Genomic DNA, 20,550 nt, shown 5'->3' on the forward strand with positions numbered 1-20,550 from the left:
ATGAGCACTCTGCAACCACCACAGAAGAGATACCCTTGTCCTTGGAGACAGGGTTATCCGCTGGTGCATCTGAAGATGCGACCCTGACCATTTGTCCAACAGATCCCTCTGGAAAATTCTTGCGTGGAATCTGCCGAATGGAATTGCTTCGTAAGAAGCCACCATTTTCCCCAGGACTCTTGTGCATTGATGTACAGACACCTTTCCTGGTTTTAGGAGGTTCCTGACAAGCTCGGATAACTCCTTGGCTTTTTCCTCCGGGAGAAAAACCTTTTTCTGAACCGTGTCCAGAATCATCCCTAGGAACAGCAGACGTGTTGTCGGAATTAACTGGGATTTTGGAATATTCAGAATCCACCCGTGCTGTTTTAGCACTTCTTGAGACAGTGCTAATCCCATCTCTAGCTGTTCTCTGGACCTTGCCCTTATTAGGAGATCGTCCAAGTATGGGATAATTAATACGCCTTTTCTTCGAAGAAGAATCATCATCTCGGCCATTACCTTGGTAAAGACCCGAGGTGCCGTGGACAATCCGAACGGCAGCGTCTGAAACTGATAGTGACAGTTCTGTACGACGAACCTGAGGTACCCCTGGTGTGAGGGGTAAATTGGAACGTGGAGATACGCATCCTTGATGTCCAAGGATACCATAAAGTCCCCTTCTTCCAGGTTCGCTATCACTGCTCTGAGTGACTCCATCTTGAACTTGAACTTCTTTATGTACAGGTTCAAGGATTTCAGATTTAGAATAGGTCTTACCGAGCCATCCGGCTTCGGTACCACAAATAGAGTGGAATAATACCCCTTTCCTTGTTGTAAAAGGGGTACCTTGACTATCACCTGCTGAGAGTACAGCTTGTGAATGGCTTCCAAGACCGTCACCCTGTCGGAGGGGGACGTTGGTAAAGCAGACTTCAGGAAACGGCGAGGTGGATCCGTCTCTAGTTCCAACCTGTACCCCTGAGATATTATCTGCAGGATCCAGGGATCTACCTGCGAGTGAGCCCACTGCGCGCTGAAATTCTTGAGACGACCCCCCACCGCCCCCGAGTCCGCTTGAGAAGCCCCAGCGTCATGCTGAGGCTTTTGTAGAAGCGGGGGAGGGCTTCTGTTCCTGGGAAGGAGCTGCCTGTTGCTGTCTCTTCCCCCTTCCTCTGCCTCGTGGCAGATATGAATATCCCTTTGCTCTCTTGTTTTTAAAGGAACGAAAGGGCTGCGGTTGAAAAGTCGGTGTCTTTTTCTGTTGGGGAGTGACTTGAGGTAAAAAGGTGGATTTCCCGGCTGTAGCCGTGGCCACCAAATCCGATAGACCGACACCAAATAACTCCTCCCCTTTATACGGCAAAACTTCCATATGCCGTTTTGAGTCCGCATCGCCTGACCACTGTCGCGTCCATAAACTTCTTCTGGCCGAAATGGACATAGCACTTACCCGTGATGCCAGTGTGCAGATATCCCTCTGTGCATCACGCATATAAAGAAATGCATCCTTTATTTGCTCTAAAGACAGTAAAACATTGTCCCTATCCAGGGTATCAATATTTTCAATCAGGGACTCTGACCAAGCTACCCCAGCACTGCACATCCAGGCTGTCGCTATAGCTGGTCGTAGTATAACACCTGTATGTGTGTATATACTTTTTTGGATATTTTCCATCCTCCTATCTGCTGGATCTTTAAGTGCGGCCGTCTCAGGAGAGGGTAACGCCACTTGTTTTGATAAGCGTGTGAGCGCCTTGTCCACCCTAGGAGGTGTTTCCCAGCGCGCCCTAACCTCTGGCGGGAAAGGGTATAAAGCCAATAACTTCTTTGAAATTAGCATTTTTTTTTATCGGGGGCAACCCACGCTTCATCACACACCTCATTTAATTCATCTGATTCAGGAAAAACTATAGGTAGTTTTTTCACACCCCACATGATACCCTGTTTTGTGGTACCTGTAGTATCAGCAATATGTAACGCCTCCTTCATTGCCAAAATCATATAACGTGTGGCCCTACTAGAAAATACGGTTGATTCGTCACCGTCGCCACTGGAATCAGTGCCTGTGTCTGGGTCTGTGTCGACCGACTGAGGCAAAGGGCGTTTTACAGCCCCTGACGGTGTTTGAGGCGCCTGGACAGGCACTAATTGATTGTCCGGCCGTCTCATGTCGTCAAACGACTGCTTTAGCGTGTTGACACTATCCCGTAATTCCATAAATAAAGGCATCCATTCTGGTGTCGACCCCCTAAGAGGTGACATCCCCATATTTGGCAATTGCTCCGCCTCCACACCAATATCGTCCTCATACATGTCGACACACACGTACCGACACACAGCAGACACACAGGGAATGCTCTTAACGAAGACAGGACCCCACTAGCCCTTTGGGGAGACAGAGGGAGAGTTTGCCAGCACACACCAAAAGCGCTATATATGACAGGGATAGCCTTATAATAAGTGCTCCCTGTATAGCTGCTTTAATAATATAGTTTTGCCACAATTTTGCCCCCCCTCTCTTGTTTTACCCTGTTTCTGTAGTGCAGTGCAGGGGAGAGCCTGGGAGCCTTCCTGACCAGCGGAGCTGTGTGAGGAAAATGGCGCTGTGTGCTGAGGAGATAGGCCCCGCCCCTTTTTCGGCGGGCTCGTCTCCCGCTCTTTAGTGGATTCTGGCAGGGGTTAAATATCTCCATATAGCCCCCGGAGGCTATATGTGAGGTATTTTTAGCCAAAAAAGGTTTTCATTTGCCTCCCAGGGCGCCCCCCTCCCAGCGCCCTGCACCCTCAGTGACTGCCGTGTGAAGTGTGCTGAGAGGAAAAAGGCGCACAGCTGCAGTGCTGTGCGCTACCTTAAGAAGACTGAGGAGTCTTCTGCCGCCGATTCTGGACCTCTTCTCGTTTCAGCATCTGCAAGGGGGCCGGCGGCGAGGCTCCGGTGACCATCCAGGCTGTACCTGTGATCGTCCCTCTGGAGCTAATGTCCAGTAGCCAAGAAGCCAATCCATCCTGCACGCAGGTGAGTTCACTTCTTCTCCCCTAAGTCCCTCGTTGCAGTGATCCTGTTGCCAGCAGGACTCACTGTAAAATAAAAAACCTAAGCTAAACTTTTCTAAGCAGCTCTTTAGGAGAGCCACCTAGATTGCACCCTTCTCGGCCGGGCACAAAAATCTAACTGAGGTTTGGAGGAGGGTCATAGGGGGAGGAGCCAGTACACACCACCTGATCGTAAAGCTTTACTTTTTGTGCCCTGTCTCCTGCGGAGCCGCTATCCCCATGGTCCTTTCAGGAACCCCAGCATCCACTAGGACGATAGAGAAATTATGATTATTAAATCTGATTTGGCGATCACCAATAGGGGCGGCCCCATACATCACCGATTTATTGCGACAATCTCCATAAAGAATTGGCGACCCTTAAGATCACGCAAGCCCTTTGAGCAAAAATTCCCAAGGAGAAAGTCTGCTCAAAATAATACACAATATCCATACAAAACGTAGTTAGAAAAAAAAAAAAAAAAAAAAAAAACAAACTCATTCAGTCCTTCTATAACTTACTCATCTGATAATTAACCACAGCAAAATGTAGTTTACAATATATTTCCTTTAATGTATCCATTTTTCACATACAAAATAGTTTGATACAAAATAAGATAAGTCATTGCTAACAGCTCAATAAAAAAAATAAAAAAAAAAATACTGCAGATGGCTTCTTAAGGTGACTGATCATGAAATGGACTTACATACAAAGGGCAACTGCAAGTGATGTACAAATACGTTTCTTTTCCTAATAGAAAAACAATTCATACTGCCAACAATATATTTAAGTTGAGCTTTCATGATCACTACCATTTGAAGCCAACACTATTTGCCATTGCCTTTTAAAAAACGTGGTGAGGCTGCAGTGTAATCTGTAAACATGCTTACAGCTGACTTGAAGTGACCTGCGGCAGTGCACCCAACACTTATGGGCATTGTATATCCATAATTTAAAGGTAACTAAATGACCTGTCCTTCTCAACAGTTGGACACTGTCACAAATGGCAAAAAAGTTAGTGTCAGACAATTTTTTTCTTCTTCAAATAAAATCCTATTTAAGAGGCACAGAGATAAAATCAAATTACTACTTACTCGGTTAACAATTTTTAAACCCACAAATCTTACAATGGAGATTAACTATATTGTTTGTAGAGTTCTAAAAAGTCCATTTAAAACCTGCATAATTTGTATTAAAGCTTGAAAACAAAAACACCACATTCAATTTTTTGTCATGGAAATGGCAGCATTCTCATTTCTGATCTAAGCTCGTGGAATGCACATACTGCTGTCCAGCCTCTGCTCAGAAGTCATGCAGTATGAGCTGTAGCATTATTTACTAGTTAGGCTGACTTGTGTTTAAAAGCAAATGAAAAGTACTCAAGGATCAAAATAAGAGAAAGTTGCAATGTGTTTTACAAACCTGAAAATATCTACAGTACGTGTTCAGCATTCAGCTCCCCCATCTCAATTAAAATCCCAGCGTCAGTGTAAAGCATTAGAGTATTTTACGCCATACAATACTCTAATATACTATGCAAGCCAGAGTACCAGAATAAAGTGAATTCTGCCCTATCTTCCATCTCCCAAGTGTTTTCAAACAGATTCAAACTACATTTGGCTTATCAAACATTCACTGTGGGCATAAAGCATAATGAACCCCCCCCCCCCCCCAATAAAACCCTCATCACCTTCAGTTTGTGCACAACTGTCTCAAAAAATACTTAAGTGCAGCAATGTCCCTTTACACCTACAATGTAGAAATGACAAAACAGTGAAACCAGTGAACAGTTTGAACAAGTTGCAAGATGTGAAACTGTCAAATGTCTAAACAAAACCGTAAACGTGAACATGCAAAATAGTGCAATGAAAAAAACCAACATAACTATAATGTGTCATTACTGAAAACAGGTGTGAAATGTGTACAATGAACCCATCCACCTAAGTAAAAGTTAAATCACTTTGTAGGCTGAACTAGTAATGCAGCCTTATCAATTTACTATAAACTAGTGATACCTAAGAATAAAGCACAAATTCTTTGCTTAAAGACAAACCCACAAAACTGCTGCCTCCAACGTGCAAGTGCCTTTAAAAGTGAAAGATGTACATTAGTGATGGTAAGTGCTAAAACAAAACTAGTGTATACAGAATCCAAAGAAAGAGGACTTCAACGTCTGGTTCTTTTAAACTGATGGACTCTTCTGTCCTTGAGAGAAAAGGAAATATGTATTAGGCAATAAACCTAAAGAACATTTTCACATATGAAACACAAAAATCCTTTAACTATGTAGAAAAGCGTGTTACGAGATTATGAGGGCTTTACCATATTTCCTCATATGAGATGGCAAACTATGTATGTAGCCTTAAGGTCTTTTGTCAATCATCATAACATTTCTAACATGACTACATGGCCAATTGTGAATCCTCCAAAATACAATTACCACAAGACTATTATTCAGACTGAAAGCCCTACCATACCAAACTTGATGTTTCATAAAAAAAAAAAAAGCCAAGGAAACACAAATGGCATTTTGAAAGATCATTCTTTTGTCAGAATTATATGGCTTAAATATAACCGAAATGTTTAAATTGTACATTTAGACTTATAGCTTCTGCCGTATCAAAGTACATCTGTCACCTACAGACTGTGCATACAGCCATTTTGTGGTCTGAACAGATTCATTTAAAAAAAAAAAAAGTGAAAGGAAATAATCGATTTGTGGAATCAACCTGCCCACTTCAGCATCTAGCATTGAGGGGTCTATTTACTAAGCCTTGGATGGAGATAAAGTCGCAGGAGATAAAGTACCAGCCAATCGGCTTCTAACTGCCATGCCGCAGGCTGGGTTTGAAGAAGAAAAATAAATAAATATAAATACATTTTTTTAAATTACCTACCGGAGAATCCTTTTCTCTTAGTCCGTAGAGGATACTAGGGTCTACATGGGGTATAGACGGGTCCACTAGGAGCCATGGGCACTTTTAAGAAATTCATAGTGTGGGCTGGCTCCTCCCTCTATGCCCCTCCTACCAGACTCAGTCTAGGAAACTGTGCCCGAGGAGACGGACATACTTTGAGAGAAGGATATAAAAGGATAGTGGTGAGATTCCGAACCAGCACACACAACTAGAGGAAAGCCAAGCTAACCAAACATTAAAACAGGAACAGCTGAACCAACAATACTTAACTAAGCAACAGTGCAGGAAGAAACTAAGCACTGGGCAGGCGCCCAGTATCCTCTACAGCAGAGGTTCTCAAACTCGGTCCTCGGGGGCACACACAGTGCATGTTTTGCAGGTCTCCTCACAGAATCGCAAGTGAAATAATTAGCTCCACCTGTGGACCTTTTAAAATGTGTCAGTGAGTAATGAATACACCTGTGCACCTGCTGGGTTACCTGCAAAACATGCACTGTGTGTGCCCCGAGGACCGAGTTTGAGAACCTCTGCTCTACAGACTACGAGAGAATCCTATTTTCTTACGTCCTAGAGGATACTGGGGTCCACATTTGTACTATGGGGATGTACCAAAGCTCCCAAACCGGGTGGGAGAGCGCTGAGATTCCTGAAGAACTGATATACCACACTGAAGGTCCTCAGAGGCCAACGTATCGAACTTGTAGAACTTAGCAAACGTGTTCGAACCTGACCAAGTAGCTGCTTGACAGAGCTGCAAAGCCGAGACACCCCGGGCAGCCGCCCAGGAAGAACCCACCGAACTAGTAGAGTGGGCCTGTACAGATCTTGGGCACGGCAAACCTGTCGTGGACTAAGCATGTTGGATAGTAAGCCTGATCCAGCGTGCAATTGTCTGCTTTGAAGCAGGACACCCAATTTTATTGGGATCAGAGAGAACAAACAGCGACTCAGACTTTCTGTGACGAGCTGATCTTCAAAGCCCTCACAACATCCAAAGACTTTGACGTAGAATAGGTGTCTGTAACCACCGGAACCACAATAGGTTGATTGATATGAAATGCAAACACCACCTTTGGAAGAAATTGCTGACAATTTCTGAGTTCAGCCCTATCTTCATGAAAAAACAAATAGGGGCTTTTGGGAGACAACGCCCCCAACTCCGACACGCCTCGCAGAAGCCAAGGCCAACAGCGGGACGGCCTTCCACATAACAAACTTGACGTCAACGTCCTGTAAAGGCTCAAACCATTCCGACTGCAGGAACTGCAACACCACGTTGATATCCCAAGGTGCCATAGGAGGCACAAAGGGCGATTGGATGTGCAGAACCCCTTTCAAAAATGTCTGAACCTAAGGGAGATTAGACAATTGTTTCTGGAAGAAAATGGAGAAGGCTGAAATCTGGACTTTGATGTAGCCCAAATGTAGGCCCAAATCCACACCTGACTGCAGAAAAAGTCCCAGTTGAAATTCCACCGCAGGAAATTTCCTGTTCACACCAAGAGACTTATTTTTTCAAAATATGGTGGTAATGTTTAGACCATACTTGCCTACCTGACCCTCTCCATGAGGGAGAAAATGCTCTGTTCCTGGACTTTCCAGGTAATGTATGATTGCCATCACCTGTGGTGAAACACCTTTGTTATCCATTAACTAGCTCACCACAGGTGATGGCAATCATCCATCACCAGGAAAGTCCAGGAACAGAGCATTTTCTCCCTCTTGGAGAGGGTCAGGTAGGCAAGTGTGGTTTAGACGTTACCCCCTTCCTGGTTTGCATCAGGGTTGAAATAACCTTATCCGGGTTCCCCTTCCGGGCAAGAATTTGACGCTCAACCTCCATACCGTCAAACGTAGCCACGGTAAGTCTTGATAGACAAATGGCCCCTGTTGGAGAAGGTCCTCGCAAAGAGGTAGAGGGCACAGGTCCTCTAGGAGCATCTCCAGTAGATCCGCATACCAGGCCCTTCTTGGCCAGTCCAGAGCCCTTTTCCCTTTATATTCTTTTGAGAATCTTTGGGATCAATGGGAGTGGTGGAAACACGTATACCATCTGGTAGACCCATGGAGTCACCAGAGCGTCCACCAGTCACTGCTTGTGGGTATCTCGACCTGGAACAATACCGCTTGAGCATCTTGTTGAGACGAGATGCCATCATGTCGATTTGCGGAATTCCCCACCGACGTGTCAAGCACCCGAACACCTCCGGGTGAAGGCCCCACTCTCCTGGGTGTATGTTGTGTCTGCTGAGGAAGTCTGCTTCCCAGTGGTCTACTCCCGGAATGAAGATCGCGGACAACGCCACAGCACGTCTTTCTGCCTAGAGGAGAATCCTTGTTACCTCTGACATTGCTGCTCTGCTCTTCGTTCTGCCTTGTCGGTTTATGTACGTTACTGCCGTCACATTGTCAGACTGAACCTGAATGGCTCGATTTTGAAGAAGATGCGATGCCTGTAGAAGGGCGTTGTATATGGCCCTTCGTTCCAGAATGCTGATCGGAAGAATGGCTGCCTGACTTGACCATTTTCCTTGGAACTGTTCCCCCTTGATGACTGCTCCCCAACCTCTGAGGCTTGAGTCTGTGGTTAGCAGAATCCAATTTTGAATCCCGAACCTTCGGCCCTCGGTCAAGAGAGAAGTCTGAAGCCACCACAGAAGAGAAATCCTGGCTTTTGGCGACAGATGCATCCTCTGGTGCATGTGAAGATGTGATCCGGACCAATTGTCCAACATATCCATCTGGAAGGGCCTTGCGTGAAACCTTCCGTACTGCAGCGCCTCGTAAACGGCTACCATCTTTCCCAGAAGGCGAATGCATAGATGTACCGATATCCGGGTTTGTCTGAGAACATCCCGCACCATCAACTGAATCACCAATGCCTTTTCCAACAGAAGGAACACCTCCTGTGCCTCCGTATCCAGTATCATCCACAGGAACGGAAGCCTTTGCGTTGTCTCCAGATGAGATTTTGGTAGGTTCAGAATCCATCTGTGATCCCGGAGTAGTCGGGTTGAGAGAGCAATGTTGGCTAACAACCTCTCCCTGGATGGTGCTTTTATCAGCAGATCGTCCAGGTAAGGAATTATGTTTGTGGAAGAGAATCATCATTTCTGCCATTACCTTAGGGAACACCCTCGGTGCCGTAGAGAGGCCAAATGTCAGGGACGGTAGTGACAGTCCTGTAGGGTAAACCTTAGATAAGCCTGATGAGGCGGCCAAATCGGAATATGAAGGTACGCATCCTTGATATCAAGAGACACCAAGAATTCCCCCTCCTCCAGACCTGAGATCAGCGCTCTCAGAGACTCCATCTTGAACACCCATAAGTACGGGTTCAACGACTATAGATTTAAAATGGGTCTTACTGAACCGCCCAGTTTCGGAACTACAAACAGGTTGGAATAATAACCCTGGTTTTGTAGCTGAAGTGGAACGGTTACAATGACCTGAGTTTGTACCAGTTTTTGAATTGCTTTCTGTAAAGTCATACTTGCTTCTTGAGAAGCTGGTAACCCTGATTTGAAGAGTCTGTGAGGTGGGAGTTCCTGAAACTCCAGTCTGTACCCCATTTACCCTCCTCACCAGGAGTACCTCAGATTTGTGGTACAGGACTGTCACTATCAGTTCCAGACGCTGCCGTTTGGGTTATCCACGGCACCGAGGGTCTTTACCAAGGTAATGGCCGAAATGATGATACTCCTTCGCAAGAAGGGAGTTTTAATTATCCCGTACTTGGACGATGATCTGATAAAGGCGAGGTCCAAGGAACAGTTGGAAGTGGGGGTACCACTTTCTCGGGAAGTGCTACAACAGCACGGCTGGATTCTCAATATTCCAAAGTCACAGCTGGTCCCGACGACGCGTCTTCTGTTCCTGGGAATGATTCTGGACACAGACCAGAAAAAAGTGTTTCTTCCAGTGGAAAAAGCCGAGGAGTTGTCATCTCTAGTCAGAGACCTCCTAAAACCGGGACAGGTGTCGGTACATCAATGTACACGAGTCCTGGGAAAAATGGTAGCTTCGTACGAAGCAATTCCATTTGGAAGGTTCCACGCAAGGACTTTCCAGTGGGACCTGTTGGACAAATGGTACGGGTCCCATCTCCAGATGCAACAGCGGATAACCCTGTCGGCAAGGACCAGGGTGTCGCTGCTGTGGTGGCTGCAGAGGGCTCATCTACTAGAGGGCCGCAGATTCGGAATACAGGACTGGGTCCTGGTGACCACGGATGCCAGCCTTCGGGGCTGGGGCGCAGTCACACAGGGGAGAAATTTCCAAGGACTGTGGTCAAATCAGGAGATTTCGCTTCACATAAATATTCTAGAGCTAAGGGCCATTTACAATGCCCTAAGCCAAGCAAGGCCTCTGCTTCAGAACCAGCCGGTACTGATCCAATCAGACAACATCACGGCGGTCGCCCATGTAAACAGACAGGGCGGCACAAGAAGCAGGAGGGCAATGGCAGAAGCCACAAGGATTCTCCGATGGGCGGAAAATCATGTGTTAGCACTGACAGCAGTGTTCATTCCGGGAGTGGACAACTGGGAAGCAGACTTCCTCAGCAGGCACGACCTCCACCCGGGAGAATGGGGACTTCATCCAGAAGTCTTCCAAATGCTGGTAAACCGGTGGGAAAGACTACAGGTGGACATGATGGCGTCCCGCCTCAACAAAAAGCTAAAAAGATATTGCGCCAGGTCAAGGGACCCTCAGGCGATCGCTGTGGACGCTCTAGTAACACCGTGGGTAAATCCTTTTCTCGTAGTCCGTAGAGGATGCTGGGGTCCACATTAGTACCATGGGGTGTAGACGGGTCCAGTAGGAGCCATGGGCACTTTAAGAGTTTAATAGTGTGGGCTGGCTCCTCCCTCTATGCCCCACCTACCAGACCCAGTCTAGAAACTGTGCCCGAGGAGACGGACACACTTCGAGAGAAGGAAATACACAGATAGTGGTGAGATTCACACCAGCTCACACATAAGGCAAACCAAGCTAACCTGCTTGGAACAATACAGCAACAGCTGTACAGTACTTAACCAAGTAACAAGGCAGTACCGCCGAACCAAGAAACAACTGCAGGAAAACGAAGCGCTGGGCGGGAGCCCAGCATCCTCTACAGACTACGAGAAAAGGATTTACCAGTAGGTTATTAAAAATAAGATTTTACTCACCGGTAAATCTATTTCTCGTAGTCCGTAGTGGATGCTGGGAACTCCGTAAGGACCATGGGGAATAGCGGCTCCGCAGGAGACTGGGCACAACTAAAGAAAGCTTTAGGACTACCTGGTGTGCACTGGCTCCTCCCTCTATGACCCTCCTCCAGACCTGAGTTAGGATACTGTGCCCAGAAGAGCTGACACAATAAGGAAGGATTTTGAATCCCGGGTAAGACTCATACCAGCCACACCGTATAACTCGTGATACTATACCCAGTTAACAGTATGAAATAGAACTGAGCCTCTCAACAGATGGCTCAACAAAAACCCTTTAGTTAAACAATAACTATATACAAGTATTGCAGACAATCCGCACTTGGGACGGGCGCCCAGCATCCACTACGGACTACGAGAAATAGATTTACCGGTGAGTAAAATCTTATTTTCTCTGACGTCCTAGTGGATGCTGGGAACTCCGTAAGGACCATGGGGATTATACCAAAGCTCCCAAACGGGCGGGAGAGTGCGGATGACTCTGCAGCACCGAATGAGCGAACTCTAGGTCCTCCTCAGCCAGGGTATCAAACTTGTAGAATTTAGCAAATGTGTTTGACCCCGACCAAGTAGCTGCTCGGCAAAGTTGTAAAGCCGAGACCCCTCGGGCAGCCGCCCAAGAAGAGCCCACCTTCCTCGTGGAATGGGCTTTCACAGATTTAGGATGCGGCAGTCCAGCCGCAGAATGTGCAAGTTGAATCGTGCTACAGATCCAGCGAGCAATAGTCTGCTTAGAAGCAGGTGCACCCAACTTGTTGGGCGCATGCAGGATAAATAGCGAGTCAGTCTTTCTGACTCCAGCTGTCCTGGAAACATAGATTTTTAGGGCCCGGACTACGTCCAGCAACTTGGAGTCCTCCAAGTCACGAGTAGCCGTAAGGAACAACAATAGGCTGGTTCAAATGAAACGCTGAAACCACCTTTGGGAGAAATTGGGGACGAGTCCTCAATTCCGCCCTATCCATATGGAAAATCAGGTAAGGGCTTTTAGAAGACAAAGCCGCCAATTCTGACACCCGCCTGGCCGAAGCCAAGGCCAACAGCATGACCACTTTCCACGTGAGATATTTTAGTTCCACGGTTTTAAGTGGTTCAAACCAATGCGACTTTAGGAAATCCAACACCATGTTGAGATCCCAAGGTGCCACTGGGGGCACAAAAGGGGGCTGAATATGCAGCACTCCCTTAACAAATGTCTGAACTTCAGGTAGTGAAGCCAGTTCTTTTTGGAAGAAAATCGATAGAGCCGAAATCTGGACCTTAATGGAACCCAATTTTAGGCCCATAGTCACCCCTGACTGTAGGAAGTGCAGAAATCGACCTAGCTGAAATTCCTCCGTTGGGGCCTTCCTGGCCTCACACCACGCAACATATTTCCGCCATATGCGGTGATAATGGTTTGCGGTCACTTCTTTCCTAGCTTTAATTAGCGTAGGGATAACTTCCTCCGGAATGCCCTTTTCCTTCAGGATCCGGCGTTCAACCGCCATGCCGTCAAGCGCAGCCGCGGTAAGTCTTGGAACAGACAGGGCCCCTGCTGCAGCAGGTCCTGTCTGAGCGGCAGAGGCCATGGGTCCTCTGAGATAATTTCTATAAGTTCTGGGTACCAAGCTCTTCTTGGCCAATCCGGAACAATGAGTATAGTTCTTACTCCTCTCCTTCTTATTATTCTCAGTACTTTGTGTATGAGAGGCAGAGGAGGGAACACATACACCGACTGGTACACCCACGGTGTTACCAGAGCGTCCACAGCTATCGCCTGAGGGTCCCTTGACCTGGCGCAATATCTTTTTAGCTTTTTGTTGAGGCGGGACGCCATCATGTCCACCTGTGGCCTTTCCCACCGGCGTACAACCATTTGGAAGACTTCTGGATGAAGTCCCCACTCTCTCGGGTGGAGGTCGTGTCTGCTGAGAAAGTCTGCTTCCCAGTTGTCCACTCCGGGAATGAACACTGCTGACAGTGCTAACACATGATTTTCCGCCCATCGGAGAATCCTTGTGGCTTCTGCCATCGCCATCCTGCTTCTTGTGCCGCCCTGACGGTTTACATGGGCAACCGCCGTGATGTTGTCTGACTGGATCAGCACCGGCTGGTGTTGAAGCAGGGGTCTTGCCTGACTTAGGGCATTGTAAATGGCCCTTAGTTCCAGAATATTTATGTGTAGGGAAGTGTCCCGACTTGTCCATAGTCCTTGGAAGTTTCTTCCCTGTGTGACTGCCCCCCAACCTCGAAGGCTGGCATCCGTGGTCACCAGGACCCAGTCCTGTATGCCGAATCTGCGGCCCTCTAGAAGATGAGCACTCTGCAGCCACCACAACAGCGACACCTTGGTCCTTGGAGACAGGGTTATCAGCTGATGCATCTGAAGATGCGATCCGGACCACTTGTCCAACAGATCCCACTGAAAGATCCTTGCATGGAACCTTCCGAATAGAATTGCTTCGTAAGAAGCCACCATCTTTCCCAGGACTCGCGTGCAGTGATGCACCGACACCTGTTTTGGTTTTAGGAGGTCTCTGACTAGAGATGACAACTCCTTGGCCTTCTCCTCCGGGAGAAATACTTTTTTTCTGTTCTGTGTCCAGAACCATCCCCAGGAACAGTAGACGCGTTGTAGGAACCAGCTGCGACTTTGGAATATTCAGGATCCAGCCGTGCTGTTGTAGCACTTCCCGAGCTAGTGCTACACCGATCAACAACTGTTCCCTGGACCTCGCCTTTGTAAGGAGATCGTCCAAGTACGGGATAATTATAACTCCCTTTTTTCGAAGGAGTATCATCAACTCTGCCATTACCTTGGTAAACACCCTCGGTGCCGTGGACAGACCAAACGGCAACGTCTGGAATTGGTAATGACAGTCCTGTACTACAAAACTGAGGTACTCCTGGTGAGGAGGGTAAATGGGGACATGCAGGTAAGCATCCTTGATGTCCAGTGACACCATGTAATCCCCCTCGTCCAGGCTTGAAATAACCGCCCTGAGCGATTCCATTTTGAACTTGAACCTTCGTATAAAAGTGTTCAAGGATTTCAAATTCAAGATGGGTCTCACCGAACCGTCCGGTTTCGGTACCACAAACACTGTGGAATAGTAACCCCGTCCCTGTTGAAGGAGGGGTACCTTGACTATCACCTGCTGCGAATACAGCTTGTGAATTGCCTCCAGCACTGCCTCCCTGTCCGAGGGAGCCGTCGGCAAGGCAGATTTGAGGAAACGGCGAGGGGGAGACGTCTCGAATTCCAGCTTGTACCCCTGAGATACTACCTGTAGAATCCAGGGATCCACCTGTGAGCGAGCCCACTGGCCGCTGAAGTTCTTGAGACGGGCCCCCACCGTACCTGGCTCCGCCTGTGGAGCCCCAGCGTCATGCGGTGGACTTAGAGGAAGCGGGGGAGGACTTTTGTTCCTGGGAACTGGCTGTATGCTGCAGCTTTTTCCCCCTACCTCTGCCTCTGGGCAGAAAGGACGCGCCTTTAACCCACTTACCTTTCTGGGGCCGAAAGGACTGTACCTGATAATACGGTGCTTTCTTTGGCTGTAGGGGAACATGGGGTAAAAATGCTGATTTTCCAGCTGTAGCTGTGGAAACGAGGTCCGAGAGACCATCCCCAAACAACTCCTGACCCTTGTAAGGCAAAACTTCCATGTGCCTTTTAGAATCAGCATCACCTGTCCACTGCCGAGTCCACAATCCTCTCCTGGCAGAAATGGACATTGCGTTTATTTTAGATGCCAGCCGGCAAATATCCCTCTGTGCATCTCTCATGTATAAGACTGCGTCTTTAATGTGCTCTACGGTTAGCAATATAGAGTCCCTGTCTAAGGTATCAATGTTTTCTGACAAGGAATCTGACCACGCAGCTGCAGCACTGCACATCCATGCAGAAGCAATAGCTGGTCTCAGTATAATGCCTGAGTGTGTATATACAGACTTCAGGATAGCCTCCTGCTTTCTATCTGCAGGTTCCTTTAAGGCGGCCGTGTCCGGAGACGGTAGTGCCACCTTCTTTGACAAGCGTGTGAGCGCTTTATCCACCCTCGGGGATGTCTCCCAACGTGACCTATCCTCTGGCGGGAAAGGGTACGCCATTAGTAACTTTTTAGAAATTACCAGTTTCTTATCGGGGAAAGCCCACGCTTCTTCACACACTTCATTTAATTCATCAGAAGGGGGAAAAACCACTGGTAGTTTTTTCTCCCCAAACATAATACCCTTTTTTGTGGTACCTGGGGTAATATCAGAAATGTGCAACACATTTTTCATTGCCGTAATCATGTAACGGGTGGCTCTATTGGAATGTACACTAGTCTCATCATCGTCGACACTGGAGTCGGTATCCGTGTCGACATCTGTGTCTGCCATCTGAGGTAGCGGGCGTTTTAGAGCCCCTGATGGCTTTTGAGACGTCTGGGCAGGCACGGGCTGAGAAGCCGGCTGTCCCACATCTGATATGTCGTCAAACCTTTTATGTAAGGAGTGGACACTGTCGCGTAATTCCTTCCACATAACCATCCACTCAGGTGTCGACCCCGCAGGGGGTGACATCACATTTATCGGCACCTGCTCCGCCTCCACATAAACCTCCTCATCAAATATGTCGACACAGCCGTACCGACACCGCACACACACAGGGAATGCTCTGACTGAGGACAGGACCCCACTAAGTCCTTTGGGGAGACAGAGAGAGAGTATGCCAGCACACACCAGAGCGCTATATATATATATATATATATATATATAGGGATTCACACTACCCCACAGTGATTTTTCCCCTATAGCTGCTGATATTACACAGATTGCGCCTAAATTTAGTGCCCCCCCTCTCTTTTTTACCCTATGTAGTCTGGAAACTGCAGGGGAGAGCCTGGGGAGCGTCCTTCCAGCGGAGCTGTGAGGGAAAATGGCGCCAGTGTGCTGAGGGAGATAGCCCCGCCCCTTTTCCGGCAGACTTCTCCCGCTTTTTTATGGAATATATGGCAGGGGATTTTACACATATATAGTCTTAATGACTATATCATGTGTTATTTTGCCAGTAAGGTACCCTTATTGCAGCCCCAGGGCGCCCCCCCCCCCCCAGCACCCAGCAGTGACCGGAGTGTGTGGTGTGCATGGGGAGCAATGGCGCACAGCTGCAGTGCTGTGCGCTACCTTAATGAAGACCGAAGTCTTCTGCCGCCGATTTTCAGGAACATCTTCTTGCTTTGCAAGGGGGACGGCGGCGCAGCTCCGGACGACCGAGGCTGGGCCTGTGTTCGATCCCTCTGGAGCTAATGGTGTACAGTAGCCTAAGAAGCCCAAGCTAGCTGCAAGCAGGTAGGTCCGCTTCTCTCCCCTAAGTCCCTCGTAGCAGTGAGTCTGTTGCCAGCAGATCTCACTGAAAATAAAAAACCTAAATATAACTTTCTTTTCTGAGAGCTCAGGAGAGCCCCTAGTGTGCATCCAGCTCGGCCGGGCACAACATTCTAACTGAGGTCTGGAGGAGGGTCAGAGGGAGGAGCCAGTGCACACCAGGTAGTCCTAAAGCTTTCTTTAGTTGTGCCCAGTCTCCTGCGGAGCCGCTATTCCCCATGGTCCTTACGGAGTTCCCAGCATCCACTAGGACGTCAGAGAAATCCTTTTTTCTCTTATGTCCTAGAGGATGCTGGGGTCCACATTAGTACCATGGGTATGTACCAAAGCTCCCAGTACGAGAGGGAGAGCGCGTAGGCTCCTGCAGAACTGATCGACCAAACTTTAGGTCCTCAGAGGCCAAAGTATCAAACTTGTAGAACTTGGCAAACATGTTCGACCCAGACCAACTAGCCGCTCGGCAAAGCTGTAAAGCAGAGACCCCCCGGGCAGCCGCCCAGGAAGAACCAACCTTACGAGTAGAGTAAGCCTTAACAGATTTTGGACACTGCAATCCTGCCGTAGTATAAGCACGCTGGATAGTGAACCTGATCCAGCAAGAAATCGAGAAGTTCTCTTCACATACATCTTCAGAGCCCTTACGACATCCAAGGACTTTGATGTAATTGAGTCAGTAACCACTGGCACCACAATAGGTTGTTTTATATGAAATGCAGACACAACCTTCGGAAGAAACTGCTGACGTGTCCGGAGCTCAGCTCTATCTTCGTGGAAGATCAAGTAAGGGCTTTTACAGGATAAAGCCCCCAGCTCGGACACACGTCTAGCAGAAGCAACGTGACCGCCTTCCATGTAAGAAACTTGACCTCTACCTCCTGTAGAGGCTCAAACCAATCCGACTGGAGGAACTGCAACACCACGTTAAGGCCCCAGGGCGCCGTAGGCAGTACAAAGGGAGGTTGGATATGCAGAACTCCCTTCAAAAAGGTCTGAACCTCAGGGAGGGCAGTGGATAGGGCCGAAATCTGGACCTTTACAGAAGCCAACCTCAGGCCCATATCCACTCCTGTTTGCAGGAATAGGAGAAAACATCCAAGTTGAAACTCCACCGCAGGAAACTTCTTGGACTCACACCAAGAGACATATTTCTTCCAAATACGATTGTAATGTTTAGACGTTACTCCTTTCCTAGCCTGGATCAGGGTAGGAATAACCTTTTTCGGAATGCCTTTCCGAGCTAAGATCTGGCGTTCAACCTCCATGCTGTCAAACGTAGCTGTGGTAAGTCTTGATAAGTGAACGGCCTCTGTTTCAGAAGGTCCTCCCGAAGAGGAAGAGTCCTCGGATCATCCAGCAGTAACTCTAGAAGATCCGCGTACCAAGCCCGTCTTGGCTAGTCCAGAGCAATGAGGATCGCCTGAACTCCTGCTCCTTTTATAAGTTTTAGAATCCTTGGGATGAGTGGGAGTGGAGGGAACACATACACCGACTGGATGATCCACTGCTTGTGGGTCTCACGACCTGGAACAGTACCTGCAAAGCTTCTTGTTGAGGCGGGAGGCCATCATGTCTATGTGAGGTACGCCCCAAAGACTTGTCACCTCTGCGAACACCTCTGAGTGGAGTCCCCACTCTCCTGGATGGAGATCGTGTCTGCTGAGGAAGTCTGCTTCCCAGTTGTCCACTCCTGGAATGAAGATTGCTGACAGCGCCAACGCGTGTCTTTCTGATCTTTGATACCTCTGTCATTGCAGCTCTGCTCTTCGTTCCGCCTTGTCAGTTGATGTAGGCCACCGTCGTTACATTGTCCGACTGCACCTGAATGGCCTGACCCTGCAGAAGATGTGCCGCTTGTAGAAGGCTGTTGAATACAGCTCTCAGTTCCAGAATGTTTTCTGGAAGGATGGATTCCAGACTTGACCACCTTTCTTGGAAGTTTTCCCCTTGGGTTACCACGCCCCAACCTCTGAGACTTGCATCCGTGGTTAGAAGGATCCAGTTCTGAATCCCGATCCTGTGGCCCTCGAGAAGGTGAGGCATTTGCAGCCACCATAGCAGTGAAATCCTGGCTTTCTGCGACAGACGTATCCTCTGGTGCATGTGTAGGTGGGATCCCGACCATGAAATCCTGGCTTTCTGCGACAGACGTATCCTCTGGTGCATGTGTAGGTGGGATCCCGACCACTTGTCCAGAAGATCCAGTTGGAAGGACCGTGCATGAAATCTTCCGTACTGTAGAGCCTCGTAGGAGGCAACCATCTTCCCCAGAAGACGAATGCACTGATGAAGATACCCGGGTAGGCTTCAAGACATCCTGGACCATTGTTTGTATCACCAACGCTTTCTCCAGTGGTAGAAATACCCTCTGCACTTCAGTGTTGAGGATCATCCCTAGGAAAGAATCTCCTTGTCGGCTCCAAATGTGACTTTGGAAGATTCAAGATCCATCCATGATCCCGGAGCAGTCGAGTTGTGAGAGCAATGGACTGCAACTTCTCCCTGGACGATGCTTTTATCAGCAGATCGTCCATATATGGACTTATGTTCACTCCCTGCTTGCGGAGTAGAAGCATCATCTCTGCCATTACTTTGGTGAACACCCTCGGTGCCGTGTATAGGCCGAATGGCAGCGCCTGGAACTGATCGTGACAGTCCAACAGCACAAACCTGAGATAAGCCTGGTGTGGCGGCCAAATAGGAATGTGAAGGTATGCATCATTGATATCTAAAAGATACCAGGAATTACCACCTCCTCCAGACCTGAGATCACCACTCTCAGAGATTCCATCTTGAACTTGAATTCCATCAAATATGGATTTAACGATTTGAGGTTCAATATTGGTCTGACCGAACCGTCCGGCTCCACAAAAAGGTTTGAGTAGTAACCCTTGTTTTCCAGATGAGGTGGAACTGGAACAATGACATTTGCCCTTTCTAATTTTTGAATGGCTTCCTGTAAGATAGCCCTTTCTGTCAGCAAAGCTGGTAAGCCTGATTTGAAAACTCTGTGAGGTGGGAGATCTTGAAACTCCAGTCTGTACCCCTGAGATACAATATCTTGTATCCAGGAGTCCAGGACTGAGGACGCCCAGACCTAACTGAAATTTCTTAGACGTGCTTCCACCTGCCCGACCTCCAGGCTTCTGTTCCTGGGAACCTGCCGATACAGGTTTTCTGTATTTTTCCCGACCACCCTCGGAAGAAGGTGGAAGGGGACTTGGACTTCTTAACCTTTGCGGTCCGAAAGGACTGCATTGTAGACGCAGAGAAGAATTTTCTCGGCATCTGAGTGGCTGAGGGAAGAAAGGTCGACTTACCTGCGGTTGCCGTGGAGATCCACGGATCCAAAGCTTCCCCAAATAGAGCCTGACCTTTTTTTAAAACATGTGTTTCAGTCTCATAATGAGCTATCCTAGATGAAATCTGGGATATCATACCCTTAATAGAAGCCACCCACTGGGGTTCGGATTCAGAGGGCTGAGACAGTATATTGCATTCCTGAGTACACAGAATTGACTCTTCTGGAGAAGCTGCATACTCTGCAGCACAAGATACAGAGTCCCTAGACATGGTAATGTGAGATATAGAACATACACACACAGGAAAATGTCAGACAGTTTCCCCCCCCAAGTGCCTTCAGAGAGACAGAGTTAGGGAGCCAGCCCACACAGCGCCCCAGTAGACATTTATAATAATAAATGCCTGGCGCTGACTGAGTAACCTAAACAGACTACACAGTAATGTGAATAAACACTCCTCCCCCCCCCCCCTTTATAACCCCTTGGACCGCACAGGATAGCTGGAGTTATGTGGAGGGTCAGCACTCCCTGTCAGCGTTTCTGTAGTGTAATCTGCAGGGAGAAAATGGCGCTGGCGAGTCCTGAATCCGCTGAGAAGCTCCGCCCCCTAAAATGGCGCGTCTTCCCACACTATAACAGATTATCCTTGCCTGAGGTAAAAGGCGCTAACAGCAGTACAGATGTCCCTGATAGCAATAGTGACCAGTGGAAGGGTGAAACGCTGGCCCAGAGCACCTCTCACAGCGTCGC

The 20,550-nt window shown here is 48.1% G+C and overlaps 1 protein-coding gene across 4 annotated transcripts in view; it reads right to left on the minus strand.

Moving 5' to 3' along the window:
• Positions 1–3,564: 3,564 nt before the first annotated feature.
• The window catches only part of DAZL (deleted in azoospermia like), a 510,616-nt gene continuing 493,630 nt past the window's right edge, over positions 3,565–20,550 (minus strand). For 2 of the 4 annotated variants that reach the window (XM_063922172.1, XM_063922169.1), the window contains one exon: positions 3,565–5,220. In XM_063922172.1, coding sequence (XP_063778242.1) covers positions 5,182–5,220 — 39 coding nt within the window. In that variant the 3' untranslated portion in view covers positions 3,565–5,181. The remainder of the gene's footprint in view (positions 5,221–20,550) is intronic. The other 2 variants (XM_063922170.1, XM_063922168.1) reach the window with 1 other exon arrangement.

This window comes from Pseudophryne corroboree, chromosome 5 (assembly GCF_028390025.1).
Source record: "Pseudophryne corroboree isolate aPseCor3 chromosome 5, aPseCor3.hap2, whole genome shotgun sequence".
NCBI lineage: Eukaryota > Metazoa > Chordata > Amphibia > Anura > Myobatrachidae > Pseudophryne > Pseudophryne corroboree.